Source organism: Hemiscyllium ocellatum, chromosome 20, assembly GCF_020745735.1.
Source record: "Hemiscyllium ocellatum isolate sHemOce1 chromosome 20, sHemOce1.pat.X.cur, whole genome shotgun sequence".
Taxonomy (NCBI): domain Eukaryota; kingdom Metazoa; phylum Chordata; class Chondrichthyes; order Orectolobiformes; family Hemiscylliidae; genus Hemiscyllium; species Hemiscyllium ocellatum.
In genome coordinates, this window is record NC_083420.1 from 30934109 (window position 1) to 30949414 (window position 15306).

Consider the following 15306-nt stretch of genomic DNA (forward strand, 5'->3'; position numbering starts at 1 on the left):
CTTTCTCTGTTCTATCTGGGGAAATGAAAAATGGTCAATTTCTATGAAAGGGAAACAGCACAAACCCCTGGTGGAATGCAATTTGGCAGATAGTATCAATCTGGCCCACTCCTCTCCCACCATTAAAGTTTTTCTTCCTCTCTGAGTGGGACATAGCACAAGGTCTGGAATTTCCCCAGAATTTCAGTCTTCCATGTAGTTTTGCTGGGGGCATAATTTTCAAATGGTTTATACCATCTATGTTCAGCATTTATTTTTAATAATGCTTGCATACTCATTGCAACTTCAACTTGATGCAATGTTTTTGTACTCACAGAAAGACAGCAAGTGAATACACTGGTCATGAGAGCTTCCTAAAATTGATCTCTGTTCTACATAAGCAAATGATATTTGGGAAAGCAGGCTTCCAGAAGCAGTTTCCTTGGTTCCTTTCTGGGAAAAAGTCAAGCACAGGAAACAGTGGCTTTCACAAAATGAAAATGATAATGAAAATTGACATATTAATGCGCAGCAGCTCAAGGCATTCAGTTACGAAACTCCTCAGAAAAGCTCCCAAGAAGGCAACAAACAATAGAAAGGCAGCAGACTTCCAGCTTTCCAGCCTAACTGCACTGATTCCAGAGTTCTAGTGCTCAAGAAGATGCCTTTTCTTTGTGTTTAAATGCTGCAGCATTCAATCGATAAGAGCTGTGCCAAATTTATTGGGTCTTGTCTGGATTGAATGAATTCATCATCTGGAAGGGAGAAATATCAAGAGCTCCCACACTCCTCGCAGCACTGCATTAAGTGCAGGCTACTTGAGGCATAGGCCTGTGATCTCGACCCATGTGTCTCTTCGTCACCATCACCACCCCCCACCCTCCCTGCCCTCCGACCCACCCAACAGGCTGCTTTGAAAAATTGATGGAAGGCATTTGCAATATGGTCCAAACATGCGACAACTTCTCCACTTTCTGAAGTACGATTATTTTCCTTTCACTGGATTGTAATGTGAACAGCAGAGTCATGCACATAAAGGAAACAATAGTTTCAGAGCTGGAGGGAACTGAACTGCTGTAAACCATTTTCTCTTTACCCAGTTTAATGACTTGAAAAGTATTATCTTTTTCAGTGTAATATATGCAAGCATCTTTTCGCATTAAAGTTAATAATTTCCCAAGAAATTGTAATATTTCAGGATAAAAATTACTGTTCTCAAAAATAATTTACCAATGAAGAAATATTCAGTACTGTACACAAAAAATATTGAGACCACTTCAAATGTAACAATTTGAATAGAATACTTGAATCAAAGAATATAAAATCAGTGCAAATAAAAATCTGATCCAGCCACTCAATCAGTTCAGTTGTTCCTCCTTTTTTATAACTATCTGCTTTCATGAAATCAGATACAATTTATCAGCATGCAAACATAGTGAAAGGAACAACTTACCTTAGACCCTCTTTCATTAAAAATTATCTCAACATCTAAGATTTTACCAAATTGCTGGAAAGGAATCACAAAGATTGCCTTTAGCACAAAATCATAATATTGTAACATCAAATTATCCAATGATTGTTGCGACTTTGAGAATTACAACTAAAATATCAATACAGTAAATTACTAATACATATGTAACTATACTTAGGCTAAATCTATTAGTAAACCTTTCTCTTGTACGTTGCTTGCTTCTGACAACACAGACTAATGAGTGGTGCAGTTTCTTATGAGCGGGCAGACCTTTGAGTAGTTTGTACATTGGTTCTCATGCATCTAGCTGGAGAATATTGACACAATATATGACTTGAGTGGCAATCCCAGCTCAGCATGTTTATAATTTTGTCCTCTTCCTCAATTACACTTTGAAACCACTGGTTAGCGATTAGAAAGTGCTGTTGATATTGTTCTGACAGCCCAACTGTGGTCCTTGTACACAGCAGAATTCTATTTCAGAAATAGAAAAAATTGATGGGGGCACTTCACACAATGGAAAGACCACTTAATACCAAAAGGAGGTCACTAGGTAAAGATAAGCATTGGTCTCTGATTTCTTTATAGTGCTCTGAATTAATGAATGTGAAAGCAATTCCTTCTGACTGTTGTTTTAATAACAATTCAAACCTCAAAGCTCTGTTGGCCATTTGCCCCCTTTATAAAGAGTTGCTGAGTGGTTACCAGCTTTTCACAGAAATGTTTTAAGGAGAATGATCAAACAAGTAAATAATATCTTCTGTGGAAAGTCAGCAGGTGTGAAAGCATCTGTGTAGAGAGAAACAAATTTAACATTTTGAGTCTGATATGACTCTTCTAAGAAGATTTCCATTACATTGGTGTTAGAGGTAATTCAGAAAATGACTCACCAGTTTGATACCTAACATGAAGGAATTGTCTTATGAGGAGAGGTTGAATAGGCTATATTTGTATTTATTGGAATTTAGTAGATGGAGATACAACTTTATTGAGGTAAGAAAGATTTGTAGGAGACTTGACAGAGTAGATGTGGAGAGGTTACTTCCCCTTGTGGTGACCCAGAAGCAGAGGGCACGATCACAGAATAAAGGGTCACCCATATAATGCAGGGATGAGAAGGGATTTTTTTTTAATAAAGGATCATACATTTGTGGAATTCTTTACCACAGACGGCTGTTTGGGCTGGATCAGTGAGAATATTTAAGACTGAAATAGGCAGATTTTTTTTAACAAGTGGGAGGTGGTTCCACAGACGAGCCACTTGCTTACTGATGTTTCTGAAATTAATTGTAAGTTTATCCCTCATTTCCAGTGAAGGCCCAGTTCTCTGGATCTACTGTGTTCTGGATGGAGTTGGACAGCTATCATCAGCTACACTATATTGTCCCTTCAAAAATAACAAGGTAAACACTCTTCAGCTTCATTGTTTGAGTGAGAACATGCTCAGTGCCTTACAGTAACATCCCTTTGGTTGCTCTTTTCTGTATTATTTTAATAGTTGTGATATTCCCTTTATTCTGTTGTGAGTAGAATATCACATGGCATTCTGAGTAAAGTTGCACTGATAACCAACATGGAACTATTGCAGCATTATTTTATATCACCATAGCCTTTTTAATGTTCAATTCAGAAGTGTGAAGGGAATACTTGTCTAGATGGGTGCAGCTCTATCAACACTTAAGAACTTTGAAACCATCCAGGACAAATCAACTTGCTTAATTGGCAGTGCATCCACAACGTTCACGCCCTCGTCCACAGACCCTCAGCAGTGTGTACTATCTACAAGAGACTGTGCAGAAATTTGCCAAAGATCCTTCAACAACACCTTCCAAACCTATGACCACTTCTACCTAGAAGAAAAAGGGCAGCAGATACATGGGAACACGATAAACTGCATGTTCCAAGTCTGGTTGAAGATTTGTAGCTCGGGTGTCCATTGTTGTGGTTCTGTTCGCCGAGCTGGAAGTTTTTGCTGCAAACGTTTCGTTCCCTGGCTAGGGAACATCATCAGTGCTATTGGAGCCTCCTGTGAAGCGCTGCTTTGATGTTTCTTCCGGTATTTATAGTGGTTTGTTCTTGCCGCGCTTCACAGGAGGCTCCAATAGCACTGATGATGTTCCCTAGCCAGGGAACGAAACGTTTGCAGCAAAAACTTCCAGCTCGGTGAACAGAACCACAACAACTGCATGTTCCCTTCCAAGCCATTCTGACATGGAAATATATTGCCATTCCTTCAGTGTCACTGGGTCAAAATCCTGGAATCCCCTCCTTACTAGCGCTGTAGATTTATCTACAGCACATGGACTGCAGCAATTCAAGAAGGCAGCTCATCACCACCTGTTCAAAGGCAACTAAGAATGGGCAATAAATGTTGGCCCAGTCAGCAATGCACACGTCCCACAAGTCAATTGAAAACAGTTCAACTCCTCTGCCATTTCTTGGTTCTTCATTATTATTTCCTCAGTCTTGTTCTCCAAAGGGTCAACATTCACTTTGGCTTCTGACTTCATTTTGTATGGGTTTAACCAAGTTCTTACTGCTGATTTTAAATTGCTTACCTGTATGATTTCATAGTTTATTTTCTTCCTATTTTGCTAATCTTCTGTTATTTTAAAACATTTTCCAACCTTCCAATTTGCCACTAATTTTTGCTACATTGTACATGTTTTCTTTCAATTTGAAATGATCTTTAATTTCCTTAATTAAGCAGGTTGGTTCATTTCCACAATGCTTCTTCTGCATTATGATAGGTCTTCGCTGTGAGTCGTGAACTATTTTTTTAAATGTTTGCCATAAACAACCTGTCATTATCACAGTGGGGTCTATAAGCTCACAGTGTGTCTGAGAGCTTAAGAGGTTGTTAAGGGATTAGCTGACTTTTATGTGGGCTTATGAATACAAATGCTGTTTTTTTACAAGTAATTAAGTACTTGAAGGGATTTAAATGCATTGAAATGGCCTTTATGAGAACTTTTTCACATAGTGAAGGCTGAGACAGATACTTAAAATTCAATTTTATCTCATGAGTATTGCGCCTGAGGTCTGCCCATATTTATTGAGTTGTCATGTAGAATGCAAGGACATGGAGAAATAGTAGGGACATGTCCTGTCATGATTTGCCACTAAGTTTACGTTGGGGCACAAAGGCCTCTATGGATGGGTGAAGATGCATTGGTTAGCATGAATTGGTGCAAAGTTGGCACTGGAACTAGAGGGGGCCATGGAGATGAGTGGAACAGCATAGATTGATGTAGTTACCATCAATACAATCTCTTAATGCAGGGAAGGATTTTATTAAATTTAACATAAAGCTTAAAATTAAAAAGAAAGTGTGAAATTCTATAATCATAGCATTATTCACTGTTTGCACCATAACTTCTCATGTAACTGGAAGTCATACCTGCTTTCTTAATGGTTAGTACGGAAACAAAAACAAAATCAGATAATCAAACCAACTATAATGAGTATCTTTAGGACTGACCTCATTTCCAGACAGGTAGTCTCCGATTCAAGTTTGAATTATTAACATTTTGTCGGGTCTGTCTGACATTAGCTGGTCATTATACAATAGGCCTCATTTTGCAACAATCTTTAAGACAGGCTTGACTGTAATTTGATCATTTGATTGCAGCTTTTAGTATAATGCTTCCTACTTAGTTCATTAAATCACTGTACTTACGCCAAACATTTGCCTGAGGTCTGGGTCTCGGAATCTGAATGGAATATTGGAGACATGGAGCCGTTTGGGTTGTGTTTTGTTATCTGTGTTTTCGGTAGATTGCGTTTGCTGCTGTCCATCAGTCTGCGCTGCATCATCTGTCTGCTAAAATAGGGGACACATAAAAAAAAGGAATTAAACAACAGCACTGAGGTTATTTGCCACAAAGGCTGTGTTTAGATTTGCTGAATTAAATTATTTTTCGGGATGCAAGTCCCCAACTCCCCAGTCCTTTTGTATACTATTTTATCATTATTTGCAGATACATATGCAATCTTTTCCTTGCCAGCAACATCCTGCAACTAACAGTAAGCTAATAACGTGGTCAATTTTTATCGGATAACTTGACCTAGGTAAGTAAGCTGATCATCTGGACAACTCTCAAAATTTCAAATAGTTCTACAGGATTTTTAACATCTGCCTAATCTACAGAAAAAAAGCAGATAAGGTCACAGTATATTTTGCTTGACGAATTTCACCTCCAGCACATATTCCTGAATAATTTTACACACAGGAATATTACTTCAAGCTCAATGTTGGCTCCACCTTTCTGATCTGGGAGAGGAAAGGATACCAAACTGATCTGTGGAGAGTTTATATACTATAGCAACCAAGTTACTTGTGCTCAAGATATTTAATCCATCAATACTTTCCATTGATTTATTCTTCAGAACACAATTCATATCATAATGATAAATGATACACACAGTAAGTTAACCTGAACTAAACCCAAGTGACTGAGTTACTTCCCTCTCTCTTTCCCCTTAATGTTTCCCCATTAATTCCATGCCCTTAACTTCCACAAATAATCTCCAAGTGCTTCCTTCGACCATACAAAAGTCATTGTGAAATATATCCATATTACTTCTTCCCATCTACTCTGTTCGGCTCTTTGTCAAAGTTTTTTAAAGGTAATCAAGCATTATCACCCCTGCACTGTTCCTTCCCTTGTTTTAAAAATCTAGATACATGACAATTTCATTCTCAGCTCCAAATGTGCCTTGGGAGATTACAAGCACTGTCAATGCTTACTCCCACAGAAGGATTATTTCTATGTCTGAAGCTTTTGATTTAAGATTTTCTAGGTTTCTAGTCTTAGTTTTCTGTTTAGTAACTTCTACAGTGGACCAACTTTCATTCCGACTGCAGCACAGTAGAAAATCTCAAAACGGAGGTTTTCCTGAGCTATCTGTGCTCCTCATTAGAGATGGTGCTGCTCAGATTGCATTTTTCTGTTTATCTGATGCTGTGAGGTTATCTTGTGATTGAAGCTACATGATTGAAATTCTATTCTCCTGTGAAACCTGTTAAATTCTTTAGTAGCAAACTAATGCCATTATCTGAAAAACAGATATTCAGTTTTTCTAGTCTTGCAAATCAACTTTCAAGTTTCCTCATAACAGCTTTCCTATTGTGCTGTCCAAATAGCCAATTTCCAGCAATTTAAATAAAAATTGATGGTAATCAGGCAGTCATTACAATCAAAGGCAAACAATTCAATTCTATCATTTAATTCTGGTCAATCAGCTGTTTCGTGACAAATCAGCTGTCTAGTTTCTCCTACAGCCAGCTCTATTTGTTCAATTCACTTCTAGACAGTTCATGACCAAGGAATGTGATTAAGTTTAAAACGACAAGGCACACTAGATGTGCTCATCAGTAATGCCTAGGGCAGCACATAATATTCAGATCTAGGATTTTTCCCTCAAGCTCCTCAATCTTGAACAGGCAAGTCTCACATAGGGCGTCATGGACAAATATAAAAACACTTAGGATATATGTAGCATGCATGAGAAAATAAAGGGAAATTAGGATTAGGGCACATTTCAATTCTGGGTGGGGAAATGGGCTGGCATTTAGTTCTGGGACTCAACCTCACCATGTTGCAGGCATGCCGACCTGCATTTTTAAAAGGGTCAGAGCAGAGCACAGGCTTATCATGCCAATGTGAGTCCATCCAGTGATAGACTGGCAGCCTCATCTGGAGAAGAGGGACCTGCAGGTTCAAGATGGAAAGACGACATCTCATAGAGTCATACACCATGGAAACAGAACCCTTCTGTCCAACCAGTCCATGCCAACCACGTTTCAAATGTAAACTAGTCTTGTCTGCCTGTGTTTGGCTCCATATCCCTCCAAACCTTCCCTTACTCATGAACTTATTCAGATGTCTATTAAACATTGTAACAGAACCTGCATCCGTGACTTTCTCTGGCAATAGATTCCACACATAAGCCACCCTCTACATAAAAAAGTTGCTCCTCTTGTCCCTTTTAATACCTTTGTCCTCTCACCTGAAAAATATGGCCCTAGTTTTGAACTCCCTCCCCTGGGGTAAAGACAGCACAGTGGCTCAGTGCTGCCTCACAGCACCAGGGTCCCAGGTCCGATCCCAGCCTTGGGTGACTGTCTGTGTGGAGTTTGCACATTCTCCCTGTGTCTGCGTGGGTTTCCTCCGAGTGCTCTGGTTTCCTCCCACAGTCCAAAGATGTGCAGGTTAGGTGAATTGGCCATGCTAAATTGCCCATAGTGTTAGGTGCATTAGTTAGAGGGAAATGGGTCTGGGTGGGTTACTCTTCAGAGGGTCGATGTGGACTAGTTGGGGCGAAGGCCTGTTTCCACACCGTAGGGAATTTAATCTTTACTTTATCTATGCCCCTTGTGACTTTACAAACCTGAAGAAGCTCAGCCTTCAACCTCCTATGCTCCAGTGAAAAACGTCCCAGTCATTCCAGTCTATTTTTATATCTCAAACCCTCCATTTCTGGCAACATCCGAGTTAATCTTTTCTGAACCTCCTCCAGTTTAATAATATACTTTATATAACAGAATTACCAAAATTGCACATGATACTCCAGAAGAGTCCTCATTAACATCCTGTACAACCTCAAAATGATGTCCCAAATCCTATACTCAAAGATCTGAGCAATGAAATAAGCATGCTAAACGTTTTCTTAACCACCCTGTGTACCTCTGTCTCAACATGGAGGTACACACTTGGGATGAAGTCAAATTCTTTTAAAAAATTGAAATGGCCACCAAGACCTTCTGATGTTTTGCTGGAGACATCGGTGCAGGGAATGGAGAAGGGAGAGATTTGATTGTCCACAGGTGATCAAGAGGCAGGCACAGGATCCAATAGTCATGAAGGTCAATGCTGCCAGTCAAGACCTGGCAACGTGGATGCAGTACTGCAAGAAATTCAGTTACCTCAGATGAATGATTAATTTGAGTGAAGGTACCTTTACTGCCCCAGTAGTCTTGCATATGACTCAATATATTGTACAGCTGTCATTCATTTAGCACTGCCATCTCTCTCTCTCACACACACACACACACACACACACACACACACACACACACACACACACACACACACACACACACACACACACACACTTCACCAAACAGATAACACTGCATTCACTGACATACTTTTCTTTCTTTTGCAGAACTAGAAGCAGCAGGAACTGATTGGAATGGGTCAGGCATGCCTGTAAAACCTAATCCACATAGTAGTGTTGGTACTGGCTATTATTTTAACAGCTTATGCTTGATCTATGACAACTGGCTGAGTTGAAATCATTGAATATGACAGCATCTTCAAACCTAATCCTTCTTATCACATCCCATTTCCCCTCATCCATCACGCTCTTCTGCTTTACAATGTCACAATGGAGTAAGCATAACCCTCTTACTTTCTCACCCCACCGCCCCATCTTGACAACCTTGGATTGTGCCTTTACTATTCAGATACCGAAAAACTGGAACCTTGCCAGGCAGAGGAGGAAAACTGAGAAGAGAATGATAGTCCCAGGGCCACAGTCTTAAAATGTCCCTCTCAGTGGCCAGTCAAACACTGGAACTGTTGGTGTTTTAAAAGACTGATGAGAGGCAGGGCCTGCACATAGTGAGATGTTGGTCAGGAGTGTAATCCAGCTAGAATGCAGGGTCACATGAGAGAATTCATGAGACAGCAGGGTGACAAATGAGCTCCCCTGCAAATGGTTGAGATAAGGTCCTAGACAGGACATGCTACTGGAGAAGGTTGAAAGGCACACAAAATAAAATGCTTAGTCCTTTGGGAAGCCACAGGAGCCCTAACCCTTCAATTTTAAATATTTTATGAAATATCTGGAGCAGGTGGGGTTTGAACCCGGACCTTCTTGCCCAAAGGTTGGAACATGATGCCTGCACTAGAAAAGCCCTTTCCTCTTAATTTATAAAATAAAATGATGTGACAATATCAGGTTAGCAGTCTGACCCCATTGTGCAAATCTCCGATATTATGATTGGCAAGCAGCGACTGAAACAAGAAGCCCAGTTGCCATTTTAAAATGGCCAACAGGAAGTTATTGAGTTTGCTGAGGATACAAGTGTAGGTATTCTTTAATTAAACTGTTCAGAGATGTTCCTACTCAACTCTTGAGCTAGTGGGACTTGAACCCAAGCCTCTTGGCTCAGAGGTCAAGACATTACCATGACACGACAAGAGCCTTTTCCTCCTTTTTATACTGAGTCGAAGGGCCCACTTGGTTAAGCCTGTTTATAGGATAATCACTGCTGAGTGTGAGCCAGAATGCACACTTGTGTATCTGGATATGTAACAATCTTTAGGTACAGATTACAATAGCCAGTTTGACATATTAACTAAACGATCAGGAGGCAATGATGGTATATCTTTTTCCATGAGGATCTCGAAGTAGACACCTTATTTCCCCATCTAAGAATATATGACAGCGTCAGCTTGTAAGAAGCTTTATGCCATCTCCAACACCACCTTATGCAAAACAAACTGCACTCCAATGAATTCTTCAGAGATAGACTGACGGACAGGGATAGACAGACCAGTTTACTCCAGCTTTCCCTTTTTCTTCTTGGCTGCTTGTTTGATAGGAGGTGGCAAAGCAGTTTCCAAAATCCTGGAGTTCCTACTCTCCGAGCATGGTAAATGTATTAACATCAGATGGACTGCAATGATTCAAGAAGGTCGGTCATCCTTGCGTTCTCAAGGGAAGGGAAGTTGGGCAACAATGGGCTGGTGGTTAGCAATACACACATCCTATGAGTAAACCGGAATAGATTGTTGATAGTTGATTGAAGGAAGGGTGATGAATTGAGCTGTGAGGTGAACGGTACAGACACGATACAAGGAAACATCATTTGATTTTGATAATTCATTGGGAGGATTTGGGTTCATCAAGCTCTTGAAACACCACCATCAAATCCTTGAGACTACAATTCTTGGCTGTTCCAGTTCTCCAGAAATCTTTGCAGAATTTATCTAGAGTGCCCCTATGAATAGAAGGCTTCTCCAGTCATGTCTACTTCATGCACCAAAGCTCTCTTCTGGTGCATTTGTGAAACTTGGGACTGTACTTCCTGACCTGCAGTGACATTTGTCAGTGCTCTTCCTGCTCTAAGTGTCTTCCTCAGCTATTTCCAGCACCTGCTCCAAATACATTGCACACCGCTCAAACCCAAGGATATGTTTAATTAATCTGTTCTGAACTGTTCGTGCACACCTCTGCAGCAGGTGGGACTTGAACCCAGGAGCTAACTTTGAGTGCTAGCCCTGCACAATGTGAATCTTTGCTTATGCATGGAGTCATTCAGCAGTGCATTCATTCTACCCTGCACCCAGCTATGATGTAAATCAACAGACAGCACACTGTTTGGTGTATTTCTGCTTTTCGGAACAAGTATAGGTTATCTGCATATTGTAATGCCCCCACCCATTTTGGGGGGAATATTTGATATTTTACCTGCATCTAATCCCACACTTAATTGAAAAGTCATGCCATTTCCTGAAACTGCACATAATTGCTAAATTTTTTAGTTCAGTAACATTTCCAGTTAGTCTGCCATGTCTTGCTTGTAAATAACAGAGGTTTTGTTTCTCAATTGTCTCATTGTTTTAGTAGAACAGAGAACATCAAGTATTCACAATATGTCTGCTGAGGTGCTTTCCTCTGGAACTGTGCTACTATGTAGAATTGTAAGGTTTTTGCAACCCCCCAGCTACCCCCTCCCCATAGCTTTCGGACTCATTTCATCTTTCATTTTCAGCCAGTCACTACAAGTTCCAAAATAATACACTCATTATAAACATGAGAGTACTTTTATCCCTTACTCTCCCAAATCCATGCAACATTTAATTTCATGTAACTTTCAATGCTCAGTGTATCATTATGTTTAGCATGTTGACTGCAAAGAAGGTCCTGTGGCTTGCAAGTTTCTTTCTTGCAGTGTTTCTTGATTCCGTCCATGTTGCGAATCTCTGCACTTCTGGTGTCACGTGTTCCTTTCTTGTTCTTTTTCTTCAAAGGAGAAACTGGCTGCACGTGCCTGACAGCATTCCGAACTGCGCGAGGAGAATATAAGAAGCAACTCTTTGAGGCACCAGGTGTACACAGTCACAGACATGACATTTTGTGTGTACCTTACATTTAATGGAAAGAAAATCATTGACTATACACTTGCCATTTTCTGAGCTGTATTCTTGGAAAGTGGCACTCTCCAGGAGGAGTGCTGATTGTGAATAACCCTTTATATTTCCTAACACAGGCCATGTTTTCCAAGAGCATTTGCTCCCGGTTTAGCTACTGAACGCAGTTTTTGTATGTATCGGTGCTATATAAATGAAGGCACGGTGGCACAGTGGTTAGCACTGCTGCCTCACAGCATCAGAGACCCAGGTGCCATTCCCGACTCAGGCGACTGACTGTGTGGAGTTTGCACATTCGCCCAGTGTCTGCGTGGGTTTCCTCCGGGTGCTCCGGTTTCCTCCCACAGTTCAAAGATGTGCAGGTCAGGTGAATTGGCCATGCTAAATTGCCCGTAGTGTTAGGTAAGGGGTAAATGTAGGGGTATGGGTGGGTTGCGCTTCAGTGGGTCGGTGTGGACTTGTTGGGCCGAAGGGCCTGTTTCCACACTGTAAGTAATCTGATCTGATCTAATAATTGTGCAGCACCTTTCAGACTCAGTGGAATCGCTATCAAATGTCACATGAGCTGATTCAGCAAAGCAATTCACTTGCAACCAAGTCCACTCATTCTGTAAACAAAGCAGGCCACTATCCTTTCGAAATCTGGATGGAGTATTTCTATCTCTGTGGCAGTGTCATCCCACAAACATCAAAGATAAATCCTTGCTTTAATTGCATTGTTTCAAAAATAAGTCCTACATCACTGAATTTCACATCTTGGTTTGCCACACTTCAAATTACAGTAAACATTTTATGGACATAATCAAATGCTGGGCAGTTGGTACCTCTGTACATGTGATCTAGTACATTAATCGAGATGACATGAAGTAGTCTGCATGAATAAAGTATTTACACGGTGACAACCATTTGTTTTACAAGCCTGAAGGATTTCTCTGGACCACAGTTCATATTCCAAAGAGATCACAGCTTGCTTCAGTGATGATCATTATTTGAAATAGTTTACGGACTAGAAGAGTTTCAAGGCAGGAATTATTTGTTTGAAGTCTCGGTTTGTAGTAATAGAACATAGCAAAGTGGAATTTCTGTTAATGGCACACTGGTAAAATATGTTAAGAGTTAGCTGATTACAATCCAGTTTTAGTGACATGAATTTATACACAAGCTTCATTAGTTCACAACTCAATATAAAATCCTCCATGAATTAGTGCAATCAACCACAATACTGAAAGGAATTGATTCATAACTAGAATACAGCATTCCCAATATCACAAAGTAGTGAGTGGGAACAACAGGAACTGAGTCATACTTCAACGGATAGGTGTTGATGCTTTAATCTTCGAACATGGGAGACACCTGAGACCTCTTGGCTCAGAGCAAGGGACACTACCACAGCACCATAAGAGCCATTACCAGATTTAGCAGTTCTTTTGTCCTCTCCAGAAACTGCTTTAAATTTTCTAATTCATAATTTAAAAATTCTATTCAGACATTATACATCTCTGGAGCAAGTGGGACTTGAAGCCTGAAGTTTTGGCATAAAAGTAGGGACACAAACAGTGCATCACAAAGAGGCCATTTCGGGCCTACTTTTACATTGATTTCAGAAGACTCTCCCGTTGTTGCATGTGACCTGTGACCTATAAATGAACTGAAGCTACACGGGTATTTTCTCTTCATCTATAGGTCACTGAGTTTAGACTAAAGTAAACTGAATTTAAAAGAATTTAAGGTAATTGCATCAACTGGAGAAATAGATTCAGGTCAGACTTTAATTGACTACTAGTCATTGCAGGTAAAGATATCCGTGCGCTCAGAAATTTGGGCGTAATGTGAACACCTCCATCGTGTGCAATTTGGGAAAACTTGAGACTGTTTCCAATCCCCGTCTGGGATGTGCCTTTGCAAAGAAGGCTTGGAGAGCGATGTAATGGTTTTTAGATAGGTTCACCTTGAGCAGCTCTGTGACTCAGGACCCTGTGCTCCAGTGGCTGTTCCCACACAAGCGCACTAAAATGAACATCAACTGTAGATGAGGCACCATAAACTCGGTGAAAGTCCTCTTTGGTCTGTTGGAAGCACAGAGTCATAGAGATGTACAGCATGGAAAATGTTGGTGTTCCAGTGTAAAGTGCTGTCATAGCGTTGTAGAGGTATACAGTACGGAAACGGATCTTCCGGTCCAACTCGTCCAAGCCAACCCGATATCCCAAACTAATCGAGTTCCATTTGCCAGCACCCAACCCATATCCTTCCTGTCCATAAACCCATCCTGATGCCTCTTAAATGTTGCAATTGTACCAGCCTCCGCTGCTTCCTCTCTTTAACCAACTGCTGCATAATTGACACATTCCAAAGTCCAGGACTGCAGGAGAAGGGACATACTAAAGTTTGGGGGAAGCTGCCGCAAAGGCAGAGTGGGGTTAGGCCACCATCTAAGATCCTCCAGCCATAGTGTACTAAAATATTAGTAACTTATGGAATCCCATCAATTGTATGCATTTCACTGAATGAATAAAGTAAATGTCATTTGTACTGCAATTGGGTTGAGGCACCCAAAAGTGTGACATGTCCAATAGCAAAACGTTGCATTTTCCATAGTGTCCAATTTGAAATATTTTGTAATTACTTTTAGTTATTTTATGACGATTTTTCTTTTGCAAAATAAAATTGGGCAAACTCACCTTTCTGATTTAGGAAAGTGAGCATTTTTGTGGTTAGGGGGCGACAGCAAGTGGATAGATTTAGAACAAGCCTAAAATATGTCATATTTGTAGAATAAAGTGGTCACGACTACAACTCACTGGGGTTTAAAATTCTATAATCTTTAGCGCCATTTCATTCAACTCTGACCAGATTACACTGGTATCATGCAGAAACAGTACACCACAAGTGATAATTTAATCAGCCAAGAGCAGTTTGCCAGTTGTCCTACTAACAAACATATTTTCCTATTAAATGTAGCAGAGAATCCAGAAATGAAATTCAATTTACTTTATGCTTATTGAAATAGTTAGCAGATAATATTTCAAAGAGTATAATGCATCCGGCTTCATTGTTAGATGGAAAATGATAATCTTATTTCTGAATAGCTATGCTAAGTGATTCAACTTTAAAGTTCAATTAGGACCTGTAATACATTTTGCTGTATTGCAGCACAGTAAGAATTTAAATAATTAAAACTAGTGCAAGGGCACTTATTTAAAATATTTTATAATTTCAAGGTAAATGAATGATATTGTCATATCAAACGTAAGTCAATTGTTGGAAGATTAACAACTGTTCTAAAAGACAATTTTAACTCAAGCCACCTGTGTGAGCAGGTAAAATGACCCAGGTTACTTATGCGCATGTGAACATACGAAATAGGAGCAGAGATAGACTACAATCAATCAGTCACTCAAGCCTGTTCAGCCATTGATAATCTTGGATTCCTTTGGAGAACAAGAATCTATCCTCCTCTGCCTCAAACATATTGAATGAGGCCCACCTTCACTGCCTTCTGAGGCAGAGAGTTATAAAGTCGTATAATCTGCTGGGAGAAACAAAAACTCCTCACCGCTGTTCTGAAAAGAGTGACCCTTAATTTTAAAATAATACCCTCTAGTTCTGGACTGGCCAACATGAGAAACACACTTTGTCAAGGCCATTCAGAATCTCACACACTTGAATCAAGTCACCCTTCATTCTCCT

The 15306-nt window shown here is 40.1% G+C and overlaps 1 protein-coding gene across 8 annotated transcripts in view; it reads right to left on the bottom strand.

Annotated features, from left to right (window-relative positions):
• The window catches only part of rbfox1 (RNA binding fox-1 homolog 1), a 375024-nt gene that overhangs the window by 150615 nt on the left and 209103 nt on the right, over positions 1–15306 (bottom strand). For all 8 annotated transcript variants that reach the window (XM_060840251.1, XM_060840252.1, XM_060840254.1 and 5 more), the window contains exons 3-4: positions 5130–5273; positions 1433–1486 (exon numbers count right to left, since the gene is read on the bottom strand). In XM_060840251.1, the coding sequence (XP_060696234.1) occupies positions 1433–1486; positions 5130–5273 (198 nt within the window). The remainder of the gene's footprint in view (positions 1–1432; positions 1487–5129; positions 5274–15306) is intronic.